Source organism: Carcharodon carcharias, chromosome 2 (assembly GCF_017639515.1).
Source record: "Carcharodon carcharias isolate sCarCar2 chromosome 2, sCarCar2.pri, whole genome shotgun sequence".
Taxonomy (NCBI): domain Eukaryota; kingdom Metazoa; phylum Chordata; class Chondrichthyes; order Lamniformes; family Lamnidae; genus Carcharodon; species Carcharodon carcharias.
In genome coordinates, this window is record NC_054468.1 from 207,716,562 (window position 1) to 207,734,421 (window position 17,860).

Sequence of the window (17,860 nt, forward strand, 5' to 3'; positions counted from 1 at the left end):
GAAACATTAACTTTATTTCCTCTCTCCACAGATGCTGTCAGACCTGCTGAGTTTTTCCAGCATTTTTTGTTTTTGTTTCAGATTTCCAGCATTCGCAGTATTTTGCTTTTATCTGCTGACTTCAATGCCCTGTCTGTGATGACCTTGGCGGGTGTCCTCTGAAGGCCAAGACCTGGAGGGCCCTGGCCTGCTTTCGGGATGCTGCTGTGTGGCAGTGGCAGCCTCCTCAGCCTGTGGAGTAGGAGCTGCTGGGGTCACAGGAAGAGGGGATTCGGATGGGCTGGACAGTCTCAGAGTAGCCTGGGTGGATCGCCCACGGTGTGCACCTGCTGATGCTCCTCCCTATAGCTGCCTGAGGGCCCCTGGCTGACTCCTCGAGGAGAAGGGGAAGCTGGAGTGAGATTAAGTTGCCCTGCACCCCTCCCACATTGATACCGTTGGAGGCCAACTATGGCATCAGCGATGGAGTTCAGGCCTGCAGCAGTGCAGGACTGATGTCCTGGACCAAGGTCTCCATGGCAGCTGCCGTCCTACCAGTGTTGACCTTGGTGCGTTGACATGCTGACTGTATTGCCCGCCAGCAATCCAGCATGGTTCTCAGGGATGCTTTATTAATCAGGATGCCCTGGGAATGGGACGAATACCTGCTATTGCTGCCCACTACCGCACTTTGTGCAAGTCTGGGACGATTCTGCCACTGCAAGTTCTTTTCTTTATTCATTCTAGATGTGCAAAAGTAAGTTTTGGCACATTATGACTATAAGCACCATTGTAATCAAGTTCATTTCTGTCCCCATGTGGCATTCACTTTGCATATTGTACAATTGGAGTCACTATATGGAAAACCTAGGGCCCATAGGCCCTTTTGTAGCACTCCATTGCTGCCCTCATTAAGAATAATTAACTAAGCACAGACAAGTCTGGGAACCTTCCTGGTGCCTAACACCATACTTTGTATTAGTGGCACAAGTTCTACCACTACTTTCCTTTCACCACAGGCACCTTGTCTTGGATCTAGTCCAGGTTCACTGGAAGTCTACTTCCTTTGACTACTGCAAGCACCCTAAGTGGAATTAATTTTTTTCAGCAAAAAGCTGGCCATAAATTGGCTTTAAATTGGCAAAAAATCTGGGCATAGTGGTTATGTTACTGGGCCTTTGGATTTATTATCCTGAGAGATAAGTTCAAATCCCACTACAGCAGCTGGAGAATTTAAATTCAATTAATTAGATAAAATTTGTAATTAAAAAACTGGCATCAGTAATAGTCACCCTGAGATTACTGGATTGTCGTGGAAACCCAGTTGGGTCACTAATAGCCTTAAGGGAAGGATATCTGGGCCTATATAAGTGACTTCAGACTCATAGGAATGTGGTTGACTCTGAAAAGGCCTATGCAGGCACCCAGTTGTAATTAAGAATGCAGCTCACTGCCACCTATTCAAGGGCAATTAGGGATAGGCAATAAATGTTGGCCTTGCAAGTAACACTCACATCCTGTGAATGAATAAAAAGATAAGGAGGATACAAGAAAGGCCGGTAAGAATTTGAAGGTCACACTGAAGCTTTTTTTAGAGAGCATTCTTCTCAGTTTGGGGCAATGACATATTGTTCAAGCATACCAAACGGAGCTTGATACTGTTAGCTTCATATGATGTTTGTTTGGAAACTACTTAATATTTGAAAGAAAAGTTAAAAATGTACAGTGCTAAATTCTCTCACCTTTATTAGGGGAAAAATTCCCACCTCTCCATCAAATTTATTTAAATTATATTGATAAGGTTGTAAGGATACTTACAGAATAAAATTGGATGCAATTGAGTGGATGTGTGTCAGATCAGGAAAGAATCCTATTCCAGTATTACAAATGCTCCTGGTTTAAGAAAATAATTAGGAATTGATATTCATGTCAATACTTAGGGGAATTAAAAAACACTCATGAACAAACAAAGTACAATAAAATGGTTTAATTTTAACTTACAGGTGGCCTCAAAAATCACAAAAATACAAGTCTATAAAAATGTAAAGGAGAAGATACATGCAATGGGAAATACTTACAATTGAATTCCTAAACTAAGGCAATAGCAAACATTGTTTAAAATCCCCACTAAATTCCCATATTTAGTGTTATTTTCCTTCTTTTTGATGACTCATGTAATCAGGTTCTCAATCTAAGGGAATTCACACTGTTCAGCTGATATCTTGTAAAGGAGCATCTCCAAACACATTTCGCAGGGCAAAGCATTTTGTATCTTCCCTGCACCAACAGTGTAGAATACTAGATGTGGATCCTAATTTCCTTTGAAATTACTTGCTGATGTCACTAAACAGTATACTCAAATTCCTTCAGCATCTAATATCTCATATCGGTGCAATCTTCCCCTCTGTAATTTAGTACCCTCATATGTTGGACATCTATGGTCATGATGCTCAATTTTCTTCATTACATGCTGCACCTCATCACAATACGGGATAAGTTAATACTCTTCCAGAGAGACACGGGTCAATTAGGACACTAGTGTGGATTTATAAAAGGCAAATCATGACTGTTTTAAGGAAATAACTGAACAAATGTGTATATGAATTTTTAAATAACATTTTATAAGGTGCCAAATAAGAGACTTGCTGATAATTTCACTATTAAAGGAAGTATGATGGGATGAATAGGAAATTGGTTATGGGTGGAAAATAGAGAGGTGGTTCAACAACAACTTCCATTTATATAGTGTCCTTAAAGTAACAAAATGTTCCAAAGTGTTTCACAGGAGCATTAGAAACACAATTTGGCACTTAGCCACATGAAGAAATATTTAGGCAAATGGCCAAACGCTTAGTCAAAGAGGTAGGCTTTAAGGGCCATCCTGAAGGGGGAATTAAAAAGTCAGATGAGCACAAATATCTTGGAGGGTTGTGGGGCTGAAGGAGATAATAGAGATAGGGAAGAGCAAGGCCATGGAAAGATTTGAAAATAAAGTGGAGAATTTTAAAATCGAACATTGCTTGAGAAGCCAATGTAGCTCAGCGAACACAGGGGTGATTTATGAACAGCACTTGATGTGACTTAAGACAGGTGCAGCAAGTTTTTGGATACCTCAACTTTACGGAGGGTAGGATATTGGAGGCCAAGGGTGTGTTGGAATTGTTAAGTCTTGAGGTAAGGTGATGCTGAGGGTTTCAGCAACAGATGGGCTGAGACAGTGGGTGGGGTGGGGGGGGGGTGGTAGTTGAGCAAAGTTTGGGAAGTGGAAATAGGTGGTCTTTGTGATGGGGCAGATGTGTGGTTGGGTGCTCATCTTGGGGTCAAATATAACACCAAGTTTGTGAACAGTTTTGTTCAGTCTCTAATGTTTACTAGGGAGAGGGTGGCTAGGGAATGGAATTTGTGGTGGGCACCAAAGGCTTTCTAATATTTAGTTCGAGGAAATTATTGCTCATTCAGCATTGGATGTCAGTCAACCAGTCTGATTATTTAGAGACAGAGGAGAAGCTGAGAGATGATGTATAGCTGTGTGTTGTCAGCGTAGATGTGGAAACTGAGGTCATATTTTCAGATGATGCCACTGAGGGACAGCATAGCTGTATTTTTTCGAACTGGAGAAATATAAACAGGTATGGTCCTATATATATCGCATTTGGTCTGCAATTGTGCATAGGAGATATTGGCCTGAATTTCACGCTCGCGTCCGCGCCATGTCAGCGGGAGCGGAAGCGGATGTGGAGTCCGCTCCCGGCTGTGATCATGTTACAAATGCGATTTTACACTGGATGGCCAATTGAGGTCTGCCCAGCATGAAATGCGTCTTCTCAATGGTTGGGAAGGGCCAGCCGGGGGCAGGAGCCTGTCGGACGGCGAGTCCAATGCGACCCAGCAGGCGCTTTAAAACCGGCAGAGGCAGCTTCCTGAAGGTTGCCAGGGGAGAGTCTTTCGAGTCTGTGCAGGAAACCATTTCATTCAAACAATGGCCTCACCAGCGGCTGGAGACGTCAGGCATGAGGGCAAGACAGGCGGGCACTCGGCACCCCATTTCTCAGATGAGTGCCTCGTGGTCCTTGTGGTGGAGGTTGGTGTCAGGCGGGACACTCTAGCACCCAGGGATGGCAGGAGGAGGCCACAGCAGCTAACCAAAAATGTCTGGGAGGAGGTGACCGCCGAGGTCTGCGGCAACGACGTTGTGTGGCACACATGGGTGCAGTGCCGCAAAAGGTTCAACGATCTGCTGCGCTCGGCAAGGGTGAGTACCGACTTGGCATGGATCAATGTGGGGAAGTGTTATGGGCTAGCCATCCCCCCTGTGGAGCTCAGGGGTGTTAGAGTCTGAGTGCCAACTGTCACTGACACTGGTGCTGGCCAAGGGGGTGAATCCTGGCTGCTTGGCCTGAATGCCTTTGGGTCGAGGGCCATGACTCAGATGTGCCCTGCAAGGTGTCCCAGAGGTGCGGTTTGCCAAACCACAAAGGCACCTAAAGTAGAGAGTGGACAAATTAGTGCTCCTCTGTCATTTGAGAAGAGAAGGCACAATGCCAATGAAAGAACTAAGGCCGACAGAGGCCCCCCAGACCTCCTCATTCTGATGATGTGGATGCCTCGGAGCTGCAGTGCTGCCACCCACTTCGGTCAGATGGTCATGGAGAGGAAGGAGTCTCTGACGAAGGTAAGAGTGCAGTGACAGAGATGAGAGCGTCGGATTGTGCAAACATTCTTGTGTAGTCTCATCATTGATGGGAGCCTCAAACCTGGAGTCCCCATTGATCATTGAAAGACGATGGCACCATGATGTGTCTCCATTGTCTCACCTGGCATGCACAGTGACAGTGTGATGACTTAAACTAATGTCATGTCATTGTTCTCTCCTAGAATCGCCAGCTCGCCCACGAACGGAGAACTCTGAAGAGCCACCCTTGATGCCAGAGGACCACTGAGCTATGCACCTGCGTCACACCCACTCTCTGCGGCAAGCACCAGCACAGATACCCGCACCTCGTTGGGTATTACATCACCGGTTAGAATGTCGGTGCAAAGCAATGAGGGCATTTCACACTCACTTGAGGAGCCAGCAGAGGTAGGGAGTACCCAGGGTGCCAGCACTCAGAGGTCTACTGGAGACCAGGACAATACTGGTCTGAAAGCAGATGATGGGTCTCTGGAGTCATCCATTAGGTGGCAGATGCTGGACGTCCAGTCGGATGTGTGGGAGGTTCTGGTTGAGATCCATGAGGGTATGCATGCCATGGCCTCTCTTGTGGGGGGGTTTCATGCGGAGCAGGAGCAATACGTTGACCCTCATCTCTGAGCGCACTGCCTCCTCCATTGAGAGAATGGCGGCTCTCATGGAGAGGCAGCTGCAGGGACAGAATCAGGGGTTCCTGAGGTTGCGCTTGGACCTGCAAGCACTCACATAGGCAATGGCCTCAGGAGGTCGGTGCCAATGTGGGAGACAGATGAGGCACCCAGTATCCCAGCTAGGTGTCCGTCCATCAATGACGAGCAGGGAGGTCCAGACCGACCTTACGTTGGCGTGCGAGCTGATTGTCATCTCTGTGGACTCCTCTCAGGGCACTTTAGGTGATGGCAGCAGCTCCTCCACCCCTCTGCCAGTGACTGTAGCATCTGATGAGCCGTGGTACTAGGCATTCCCCCAGGCGGGGCCAGCACAGGTCCACTGGCCAGAGAACAACCGCCAAGGTCATCAAGACCGACAAGACAGCAGCGGCAGCAGGCTGTCTCCAATGCCGCTGCCAGCAAGGCAGGGGGGGGGCACCAAGACACTGCACTCATAAACGTAAGTTTAAGGCACCATGAGCACAACAGGGACTGTTCACGGGTGATCTGCTGTTCTGCCATGTCTTAATATGTTTACTGGTGTGACCATTAACACCATGTATTGTTATGTTCATTTGATGTGAGTGCCAACATGATATAAATTTTGCTTTTGTCTTAATGGCCTGAGTACGTTTCACTTGTTTTATAGGTGCAAGACATGCCAGTATCTCATGCTGGAAGTGAGTGGCTCTAAACTGTATTGCATAGGCACTGAGTGGACTTTGGGTTCAAAGGAAAGATCACTTCAGACATCCGGGATGGAGGCGGCAGCCCTGGCATGAGGTGGAAGCAGATCTTTGGCAGTCTAGCTGAAGAAGCATTGGATCAAGACGTCCCTGCCTCCCTGAAGGATACAGAAGTCTGCCTCCATGCCTTCAGTGTTCTCTTCACCATGCTTCTCTTCTGACTCACTACTGGATTCATCATTTGTGGCCTGTGGAGCTGCATCAAGATCCTCTTCTTCCAGTGGGTCCCCTATTGCCAGAGCCAGATTGTGGAGAACGCAGCATGCAACCACGATCAGTGACACCTGTTCTGGGGGGGATATTGTAGTGCTCCCCCTGAATGGTCCAGGTATTGGAAAAGTATGGTCCTCTCTATCACTGCCCTTGTGGAGGCATGATTCCTATTATAATGCTGCTGTGCCTCTGTTCTTGGGTGGTGGAGAGACATCATAAGCCATCTTTTCAATAGATAGCCCTTGTCACCCAGCAGCCATCCATCTAGTCGAGCTGGAGCAGCGAACAGCCTTAGCCCCTATGAGTGTCTGAGGAGCTGCAAGGGTACCTTGCACAGACTTGCAGAATCTGCGTCCTGTGGTCACACACTATCTGGACGTTCATCAAGTGGAATCCCGTCCTGTTGACAAAGACACCCATCTGACCCGCTGGCACCTTGATGGCCACATGTGTGCAGTCAATTACACCCTATACAGGGGAACCCATCAACCGCTGCACACCCTTTGGCTTGCTCAGCCTAGTTGACCTTGTTCATATGGAAATGAATAAATGTCATTAAACGCCTGAATAGAGCATCAGTCACAAGCTTGATCCAATTGAGGACAGCTGATTGGGACACTCCAGGCAGCAAGGATCTCCCACTAACTCCTGGAAAGATCTGGAGGCATAGATATTCAGGGCCACTGTGACCTTCAGAGCCACTGGCATGGGGTTTCCACCCACAAAGTTGGAGGTAACCTCAGGCCCAATCAACTGACAAATGGAAGTCACTGTCTCCCTGGAGAGGTGGAGCCTCCTTCAGCATTGCACCTTGGACATGTTGAGGTAGCTGCATTGCTGCCTGTAAACACTGGCAGCTGGATAGCGGCGTCTTCTGAGGCCCCTTCTGCCTTGGGCTACCTGCTGGCCCTGCGCCTCTCCTCCCACAGGTCGCTCCCCTAGAAGCTGCATTGGGACACTTGGCCTCCTCTCCCTTCTGCCCCTCTCTTCCTCCTCAGAGGAGGTGCCACCAGTGGAGGCCACAATCCCCATTACCAGGGTAACTGAAGGCAGTCTGGTACCTGGAAGCGTCCACATGGTCAAAATCCTCCAGGGGCCTTGGAGACACCAATGAGTCCTGAAATGAAGTCTAGAAATGCTAAGACTGAAGCTCAGAACAGAAATAAAGTTCAAATAAGCAACCAGCAGCAGCAAACAATCTCGTAAACTCCTCACTAATCACACTGGCAATGCTGTTGACCCTTTTCATCCTTGAATGAGATTTTTTTTAAAGTGGGTTGCCCGCCTGCCATTTTTGCCCGTGCGACGAGTGTGAAATCACATGGGCAACATAAAATCAGGATCAATTGCCTTTTTAATGACCTTAAGTGGCCCTTTAATTGTTGGCAGGCGTGGCTCTGACACCCATGCGTCCCCACCAACCTGAAGATTGCTTGCATGCAGGATGACACCAGGACGCTCGCCATATGTCATCTTGCGCTATTTCACATCTGATCAGGTCGAGTGCCCACCCGCCTACGAGACGTAAAATTCTGGCCATGATATCAAAATTTGCTGATGACACAAAACTAAGGAGCATGGTTAACAACTTCAGGAGGAGATTATGTAAATTAATAGATTGCGTCACTTTAAATCTCATCAAATTAAATTCCACGTAGACAAATGTGAAGTTATATTTTTGGATGGAAGCATAAGGAGAGAATACATACCCTAAATTGTATACCTTTAAAAGGTGTAGGGGTTCAGATACTCAAAGGAGTTGAAAAGAGGAGGACAGCATTGAGAGTTTTCAAATAGGTAAATTGGGAGAAGCTATTTCCACTGGTTGGTGAGTTGGCAACTAGAGGGCATCAATTTAAGTGCATCACTAAAAGAATGAAGGGAGAGGCTAGGAGAATTTGTTTACTTTATCACAGAGGGCAGGTAGGACATGGAAAACTTTACCAGAAACAGTGGTGCAACAAGAATGCAAAACATAAGTGGATAAATATTAGAAAAAAAAGAAATTATGGAAAGAATTTTCCCCCGATGAGGGGGGGAATGCCGGAGCAGGCGCGGACAGGGACGCCTCCGATCGGCACCCCCAACTGGGGGCGCGCCACCATTTTACATGGCTGGGCCAATTAAGGCTCATCCAGCATGACATCCGCCAGGAAGCACTGTGCACTCCCTGGGCCGGTGGGGGGCTTTCCCTTAGCCAAGAGTGCGCTCTTGCACGCATGTGCACGAAAGAGCGCACTCATCTCCCTGAGACTAAGTGTGCCAAATTTAAAAATGGTAAAGGTGCACAAACAAAATTTCCCTGACATGTCCCCTCATATGACACTGTCACATGAGTTGGAACATGTCCATCGCTTTAAATCAAACATTTATTAAATTTTAAAAATCCCTCATGAAACCTCATCCCGCCCATGGGTGAGGCTTCATGAAGCCCGCCAGGGCTCCCAGCCTGCTCGCCAACCCTAAGGTTGGACGGGCAGGTCCATTAATTATGTCAATTACTTTTCAAATGGCCTCAATAGGCCGTTGACAGGTTGGTGGGTGCACAGCTGATTCGGCTGCACCCCTGCAGACCTGAAAATTGAATTCCGCCCAACGTCATTTTACGCATTGGCGAGCGGGCCCCTTCCCCTGCTCACCGACCTAGAGATCCTGGCCTATATGTTTGTTGAAAGGAATTAAATGAATAATTCAGAGACAGCACAGATACTGCAGAAAATAAAAACTCATGGTATAGGGGGTAACATATTGGCATGGATAGAAGATTGGCTAGCTAACAGGAAGCAGAGAGTTGGTATAAATGGGTCTTTTTCTGGTTGGAAGGGTGTGATGAGTGGTGTACCACAGGGATCATTGCTGGGACCTCAACTTTTTACAATTTATATAAATGACTTGGATGAAGGGACCAAAGGAATGGTTGCTAAATTTGCTGATGACACAAAGATAAGTAGGAAAGTAAATTGTGAATAAGACATAAGGAGGCTACAAAGTGACATAGAAAGGTTAAGTGAGTGGGCAAAGATCTAGCAAAGAGAGTGCAGTGTGGGTAAATGTGAAATCATTCATTTTGGCAGGAAGAATAAAAAAGAAGCTTATTATCTAAATGGTGAGTGATTGCAGAGATTTGAGATTCAGAGGGATCTGTGTATTCTAGTGCATGAATCACAAAAGCTTAGTGTGCAGGTACAGCAGGTAATTAAGAGAGCTAATAGAATGTTATCATTTATTGTGAGGTGAATTAATTACAAAAATAGGGAGGTCATGCTTCAGTTGCACAGGGCATTGGTGAGATCACATCTGGAGTATTGTGTACAGTGCTGGTTTCCTTATTTAAGGAAAGATGTAAGTGCATTTGAAGCAGTTCAGAGAAGGTTTATTCGACTAATATCAGGAATGGGTGTACTGTCTTATGAGGAAAGGTTGGACTGGTTAGGTTTAGGCAAATGGAATGTTCAAAGAGAATGGAGTATAGAAATAGGGCAGCCATGCTGAAACTGTTCAAGGCACTAGTTACACTACACCTAGAATACTGTGAACAGTTTTGGTCCCCTTATCTAAGGAAAGATATACTGGCATTGGAGGTAGTCCAGAGAAGATTCACTAGGTTGATTCTGGGTGTGGAGGGATTTTCTTGAGGAGAGGTTGAGTAGGTTGGGCTTGACCTTATTGAAACATAGAAGGTTCTTGGGGAACATGACAGGGTAGATGCTGAGAGGTTGTTTCCCCTTGAGGGAGAGTCTAGGACCAGAGGGCATGATCTCAGAGTAAGGGGTAGCCCATTTAAGATGGGGATGAGGAGGAATTTCTTCTGAGGGTAGTCAGTCTGTGGAATTCTTTACCACAGAGGGCTTAAAGGCTGGTCATTAAATATATTCAAGGCTGAGATAGATTTTTAATCAGTAAGGGAATCAAGGATTATGGAGAAAAGGCATGAAAGTGGAGTTGAGGATCATCAGATCAGCCATGATCTCATTGAATGGTGGATCAGACTCAATGGGCTGAATGGCCTACTTTTGCTCTTTCGTCTTATGGTTTGTATCCACTAGAGTTTAGAAGAGTAAGAGGCAACTTGATTGAAACCTTTAAGATCCTGAGGATTCTTGACAGGGTGGATGGGGAGAGGATGTTTCCTCATGTGGGGGAATCTAGAACTAGGGGTCACTGTTTAAAAATAAGGGGTCGCTCATTTAAGACTGAGATGAGAAATTTTTTTCTCTCAGAGGGTTGTCAGTCTTTGGAACTCTCTTCCTCAAAAGGCGGTGGAAGCAGAGTCTTTGAATATTTTTAATGCAGAGCTAGATAGATTCTTGATTAACAAGGGGGTGAAAAGTTATCGGAGGTAGGCAGGAATGTGGTGTTGAGGTTACATTCAGATCAACTATTGAATGGTGGAGCAGGCTCAAGGGGCCGAGTGGCCTACTCCTGCTCCTAATTCGTATGTTCATATGCTACAATGGGTTGAATGGCCTTGTTCTGTGCTGTAAATTTGTATTACTTTATGAAAAACGATGTTGTACATTTTTCTCAAAAGGCAGAAAATAAACTAAATGCAAATAACTAGATGGTCAGAGGATAAATAAGTTAATTTTGGCTATCAATGTTTTTTGTTCACAAGAAGTCAAGGTGAAGGCCCAAGCATAAGAACACCACCAAGGTTGAAATGCATGGAAGAGAAGACAAGATAAGTTGAGACATAGTGCTTAAGTGATGACAACGCCTGGGTTTTAAGTGCCTGAGATGAAGGAACAACAGGAGTTGTTCCATAGTTTTGAGGTGTTGACCATATATTTCCAGACAAATAAAAAATGCTTATCCCTGCTTTTCATCTTATCACCTTTTCGTGCTAGAAGAACCATTACAAATGTCTTGGATGGACTTGCGTTCTACAGACTTCTTCTTACACCTCAAGCATGCAGGGACATGTTTCTACTCTAAAACCACTATATAAATGCAAGATACCCCCAGCTTTTCCTGTGCTTATTCAGCCCTTTATGGAAAATGCAGCAACATTTAAGAGTTAGTAACCTAACCCTTTTCTCTCCATAGTATCTGGGCTAAAGGGAACAATACAGGGGCCTATAAGTGGAATGGAAAGAGTAAATTCGTAACACTTTTAACTGGAATCTCGACTACAGAACAAAAGGGCAAAGGTATAAACTGATAAAAGGCAACTTTAGGGCAAATGTCAGGGATCAGTTCTTTATGCAAAAGAGTAATCAAAACCTAGAATGGCCTTCTGGATTCATTAGCATGGACAAAATATCTCGAATCATTCAAGTGGCATTGATTTTGTGATGGGTTTATTTAACCGCCAGAGGGGATCTGGTGATTTTCCCAGTCTCCTGAAGTTACAGCGGGAGATCAGCAAAAACTCCCAGGGAAATGATGTAAGGGGCTATTCACAGTAGTTACACTGCTTCCCTGGAGGATTGGCTAATCTTGTGCCTAACAGGCTCAACATATTCCCTCTAGAGTGAAAGGAAGGAGTAACAAGCCCAGAGAACCATGGATGACCAGGGATATTCAGGATATGATGAGAAAGAAAAGAGAGGCTTTTAGCAGGCACAAGGGGAGCAAATCAGCAGAGACATTAGTGGAGTACAGAAAGTGCAGGGTGGAGCTTAAGAAAGCAATTAGGAGAGCAAAGAGGGGATATGAGAAAGCTCTGGCTGGTAAAAGTAGGGAAAATCCCAAGATATTCTATAAGTATATCAATGGGAAGAGGATAACCAGGGAAAGAGTAGGGCCCATTAGGGACTAAGGGGGCAATCTATGGGTGGAGCCAGAGGACATTGGTAGAGTGTTGAACGAATACCTCTCATCCGTCTTCACTCAAGAGAATGAGGATGAAGGTATCGAACTTGGGGAGAGAGACTGTGAGGTTCTTGAGCAAATTGATATAGGGAGTGACAAGGTATTGGAGGTGTTGGCAGGCTTAAAAGTGGACAAATCTCAAGGTCCAGATGATGTGTCCCAGACTGCTGAGGGAGGCAAGGGAGGAGATCGCAGGGGCTCTGACCCAAACTTTTAATTCCTCTCTGGCCGTGGGGAAGGTGCCAGAGGACTGGAGAACAGCTAATGTGGTTCCGCTATTTAAGAAGGGTTGTAGAGATAAGCCAGGGAACTACAGGCCAGTGAGTCTCACGTCAGTGGTAGGGAAACTATTGGAGAAAATTCTGAAGGAGAGTATCTATCTCCACTTGGAGAGGCAAGGTTTGATCAGGGATAGTCAGCGTGGCTTTGTCAGAGGGAGGTCATGCCTAACAAATTTGATTGAATTTTTTGAGGATGTGACCAGGTGTGTAGATGAGGGTAGTGCAGTTGATGTAGTTTATATGGATTTCAGCAAAGCCTGTGACAAGGTCCCACATGGGAGACTTATAAAGAAGACAAATGCACATGGGATACAGTGTAATTTGATAAGATGGATTCAAAATTGGCTTACTTGTAGGAGACAGAAGGTGATGACAGAAGGATGCTTTAGTGACTGGAAGCCAGAGTCCAGTGGCATACCACAGGGATCGGTGCTGGGTCCCCTATTATTCGTCATTTATATAAATGACATAGATGACCATGTGGGGGGTAGGATTAGTAAGTTTGCGGATGACACAAAGATTGGCTGAGTGGTTAACAGTGAGGTTGAGTGTCTTGGGCTACAGGAAGATATAGACGGGATGGTCAAATGGGCAGATAAGGGCAGATGGAATTTAACCCTGAAAAGTGTGAGGTGGTACACTTTGGAAGGAGTAATTTGACAAGGAAGTATTCAATGAGCGGCTTGACACTAGAAAATTCTGGAGAACAAAGGGACCTTGGTGTGTGTGTCCATAGATCTCTGAAGGCGGAGGGGCATGGTAGTGGGGTGGTGAAAAAGGCATATGGGACACTTGCCTTTATCAATCGAGACAGGTTATAAAAGTAGGGAGGTCATGTTGGAGTTGTATAGAACCTTGGTGAGGCCACAGCTGGAGTACTGTGTGCAGTTCTGGTCACCATATTATAGGCAGGATGTGATTGCACTGGAGGGGGTGCAGAGGAGATTCACCAGGGATGTTGCCTGGGATGAAACATTTAAGTTACGAAGAAAGGTTGGATAGACTTGGGTTGTTTTCATTGGAGCAGAGAAGACTGAGGGGCGACCTGATTGAGGAGTACAAGATTATGAGGGGCATGGACAGGGTGGATAGGGAGCAGCTGTTCCCCTTAGTTGAAGGGTCAGTCACGAGGGGACATAAGTTCAAGGTGAGGGGAAGGAGATTTAGGGGGTACGTGAGGAAAAACTTTTTTACCCAGAGGGTGGTGACGGTCTGGAATGCACTGCCTGGGAGGGTGGTGGAGGTGGGTTGCCTCACATACTTTAAAAAGTACCTGGATGAGCACTTGGCATGTCATAACATTCAAGGCTATGGGCCAAGTGCTGGTAAATGGGATTAGGTAGGTACGTCAGGTGTTTCTCACATGTCGGTACAGACTCGATGGGCCGTTGGGCCTCTTCTGCACTGTGTAATTCTGTGATTCTGTTACAGCAGGAGGGAGACCTAATGGACTTCTGCAGGATGTCAGGACCCCTGTTTCCCATTGAACAAAGAGATGGATGAGCCAAATGACCTCCCTTATCTGCATTTATTTTTGGTGTCTTTGTGAAGCAGAACATAAACGAAAGTGAAGACTGAATAAAACAGTTAATATCATGTGAACCACAACTGGTACATTAAATGCAATGTATGAAACATGCTTCTCAGAATCTAATGCAAATTAGGTTCTCTCACAAGTATCTTAGTCGTGGTAGATTTCTGAAAGCTTCTTGATCAATTTTCACCAGGTGCTTTGTATTCTGAATTGAGCTGGATGGAGGAAAGTAAGATATATTAGAATTCATTGGCGAGTAAAGGATACATGGAGCTTAATGTGAATGTAACATGTAAGAGTATAAGATTAATTAATAGCTTCACTATGCATAAATGATCTTTTTTTGAAAATATAGTTAAATATGACAAAATAAGAATACAAAAAATTCTGAGTGTTTGTTCCGCTCTTCATTTTTTATTCCCTCCTCACCATGCTGAAAGTATTAACTTTTTTTGCTGGACCATAGTTTTATGGGCTGCAGTCATCCTCTAATATCTCACCCAACTGTCCATGCTTTCTATGTGAGCTTAGGCATGGGGCATTAGCCTAGCCTCATCCTCAATCAATGTCCACACATGCACAATCTGCAGCAGATATCGGTGAATAGCAATCAAGTGGGGAAACCCAGACTGATACTATTCCACTTTAACCAGAAAATTTAGTGGGTATTGCTCAGCACTCTCAATAGCAAACAGGCATCACACACAGGCCACCTTTTTTTATCGCTCTAGATTCCAAAACCCTCGGTTCAGCTGTACAAGCGAGTAATTTTGAACTTTACTGACGTAGTGTGTGCCAGAAATCTTCTTTTTGACTCTAACAGATGTTGCAATGCTTCAAGCAAGTATATCCAAATCAAAGCAAATATTAAAGTGGCCAAAATTCTTGGGGTTTTTGTTGGTTTCCTACCATTACGCCAGTGGGAGGCCAACAGAAAATGGTGGAGACCCAGTTGTATCAGATCTCTACCATTTCTTGGAGTTCTTTCACTGTAAAAAGTGGAGACATTGTTATAGAGTTGATCCTCAGACAACTTTTCTTGGTGGACACACTTAACTTTATTTACAAGACAGCAGTAGCAACTACGTGTGTGCATCAAGCTTCAGAACTAAAGAAGAACTCTCCCGTAGAGGTTCCCTGTGCTGCTAACACATTGGTTTACACAGATCATGTGATCTCACAACATAGGATTATTCTTAAAGTTACAGTCCTACATTTTCCAAAACTATAATTACTACATTCCTCCCCCTTGAACTTTTCTGTACATTTTATATTTACAAGGATATTTATCTCATGACATTACAATATTTACATAGGTCATGAAATTACAAGTTCAGTCTTTCAGGTGGTTTCCTGATCTATATGGAATGTCACAGCTCCACGACTTCAGATTCTTTTGTTGGAAACACATTCTCTGGAACCTATTAACATCAGGTACCTCATTAAGCAAATACTCATCACAAAACAAAAACAGAATTACCTGGAAAAATTCAGCAGGTCTGGCAGCATCGGCGGAGAAGAAAAGAGTTGACGTTTCAAGTCCTCATGATCCTTCAACAGAACTGGGTGAATCCAAGGAGAGGGGTGAAATATAAGCTGGTTTAAGGTGGAGGGGGGAGTGGGGAGGGGGTGGTGTGGTTGTAGGGACAAGCAAGCAGTGATAGGAGCAGATAATCAAAAGATGTCACAGACAAAAGAACAAAAGAACACAGAGGTGTTGAAGTTCATGATATTATCTAAATGAATGTGCTAATTAAGAATGGATGGTACGGCACTCAAGGTACAGCTCTATTGGGGGTGGGGGGCATAAAAGATTTAAAAATAATGGTAAGAGGTGGGAAAAGAAAAATCTATATAAATTATTGGAAAAAACAAAAGGAAGGGGGAAGAAACAGAAAGGGGGTGGGGATGGAGGAGGGAGTTCAAGATCTAAAGTTGTTGAATTCAATATTCAGTCCGGAAGGCTGTAAAGTGCCTAGTCGGAAGATGAGGTGCTGTTCCTCCAGTTTGCGTTGGGCTTCACTGGAACAATGCAGCAAGCCAAGGACAGACATGTGGGCAAGAGAGCAAGGTGGAGTGTTAAAATGGCAAGCGACAGGGAGGTTTGGGTCATTCTTGCGGACAGACCGCAGGTGTCCTGCAAAGCGGTCGCCCAGTTTACGTTTGGTCTCTCCAATGTAGAGAAGACCGCATTGGGAGCAACGAATGCAGCAGACTAAGTTGGGGGAAATGCAAGTGAAATGCTGCTTCACTTGAAAGGAGTGTTTGGGTCCTTGGACGGTGAGGAGAGAGGAAGTGAAGGGGCAGGTGTTGCATCTTTTGCGTGGGCACGGGGAGGTGCCATAGGTGGGGGTTGAGGAGTAGGGGGTGATGGAGGAATGGACCAGGGTGTCCCGGAGGGAACGATCCCTACGGAATGCCGCCAGGGGTGGTGAAGGGAAGATGTGTTTGGTGGTGGCATCATGCTGGAGTTGGCGGAGGATGATCCTTTGAATGCGGAGGCTGGTGGGGTGATAAGTGAGGACAAGGGGGACCCTATCATGTTTCTGGGTGGGAGGAGAAGGCGTGAGGGCGGATGGGCGGGAGATGGGCCGGACACGGTTGAGAGCCCTGTCAATCACCGTGGGTGGAAAACCTCGGTTAAGGAAGAAGGAGGACATGTCAGAGGAACTGTTTTTGTAGGTAGCATCATCAGAACAGATGCGACGGAGGCGAAGGAACTGAGAGAATGGCTTGGAGTCCTTACAGGAAGCGAGGTGTGAGGAGCTGTAGTCGAGGTAGCTGTGGGAGTCGGTAGGCTTGTAATGGGTCAACTATATCGGTGATTCCTCTGACACTTTACGTCACATCAACAATTTCCAGTTCCCTGGCCCCAACCTCTTCCTCTTCACCATGGACGTCCAATCCCTCTACACCTCCATCCCCCACCAGGATGGTCTGAGGGCCCTTAGCTTCTTCCTCGAACAGAGGCCCGAACAATTCCCATCCACCACTTCTCTCCTCCGTCTGGCTGAACTTGTTCTCACACTGAACAATTTCTCCTTCAACTCCTCTCACTTCTTCCAAATAAAAGGTGTGGCAATGGGCCCGCATGGGCGCCAGCTATGCCTGTCTCTTTATGGGGTATGTGGAACATTCCTTGTTCCAGTCCTACCCTGGCCCCCTTCCACAACTCTTTCTCCAGTACATCGATGATTACTTCAGTGCTGCTTCATGCTCTCGTCGGGACTTGGAAAAATTTATTAATTTTCCCTCCATCATTTTCACGTGGTCCATCTCTGACACTTCCCTTCCCTTCCTTGACCTCTCTGTCTCAATCTCTGGTGATAGACTGTCCACCAATATCCATTACAAGCCTACCAACTCCCATAGCTACCTCGACTACAGGTCCTCACACCCCGCTTCCTGTAAGGACTCCATCCCATTCTCTCAGTTCCTTTGCCTCCGTCACATTTGTTCTGATGATGTTATCTTCAAAACAGTTCCTCTGACATGTCCTCCTTCTTCCTTAACCGAGGTTTTCCACCCACGGTCGTTGACAGGGCCCTCAACCGTGTCCGGCCCATCTCCCGCCCGTCCGCCCTCACGCCTTCTCCTCTCACCCAGAAACATGATAGGGTCCCCCTTGTCCTCACTTATCACCCCACCAGCCTCCGCATTCAAAGGATCATCCTCCGCCATTTCCGCCAACTCCAGCATGATGCCACCACCAAACACATCTTCCCTTCACCACCCCTGGCGGCATTCCGTAGGGATCGTTCCCTCCGGGACACCCTGGTCCATTCCTCCATCATCCCCTACTCCTCAACCCCCACCTATGGCACCTCCCCATGCCCACGCAAAAGATGCAACACCTGCCCCTTCACTTCCTCTCTCCTCACCGTCCAAGGGCCCAAACACTCCTTTCAAGTGAAGCAGCATTTCACTTGCATTTCCCCCAACTTAGTCTACTG

The 17,860-nt window shown here is 46.0% G+C and overlaps 1 protein-coding gene across 1 annotated transcript in view; it reads right to left on the reverse strand.

Annotated features, from left to right (window-relative positions):
- The window catches only part of LOC121288713 (lutropin-choriogonadotropic hormone receptor-like), a 94,414-nt gene that overhangs the window by 64,539 nt on the left and 12,015 nt on the right, over positions 1–17,860 (reverse strand). Inside the window, exons 4-5 of the mRNA XM_041207462.1 lie at positions 14,048–14,122; positions 1,798–1,872 (exon numbers count right to left, since the gene is read on the reverse strand). Coding sequence (XP_041063396.1) covers positions 1,798–1,872; positions 14,048–14,122 — 150 coding nt within the window. The remainder of the gene's footprint in view (positions 1–1,797; positions 1,873–14,047; positions 14,123–17,860) is intronic.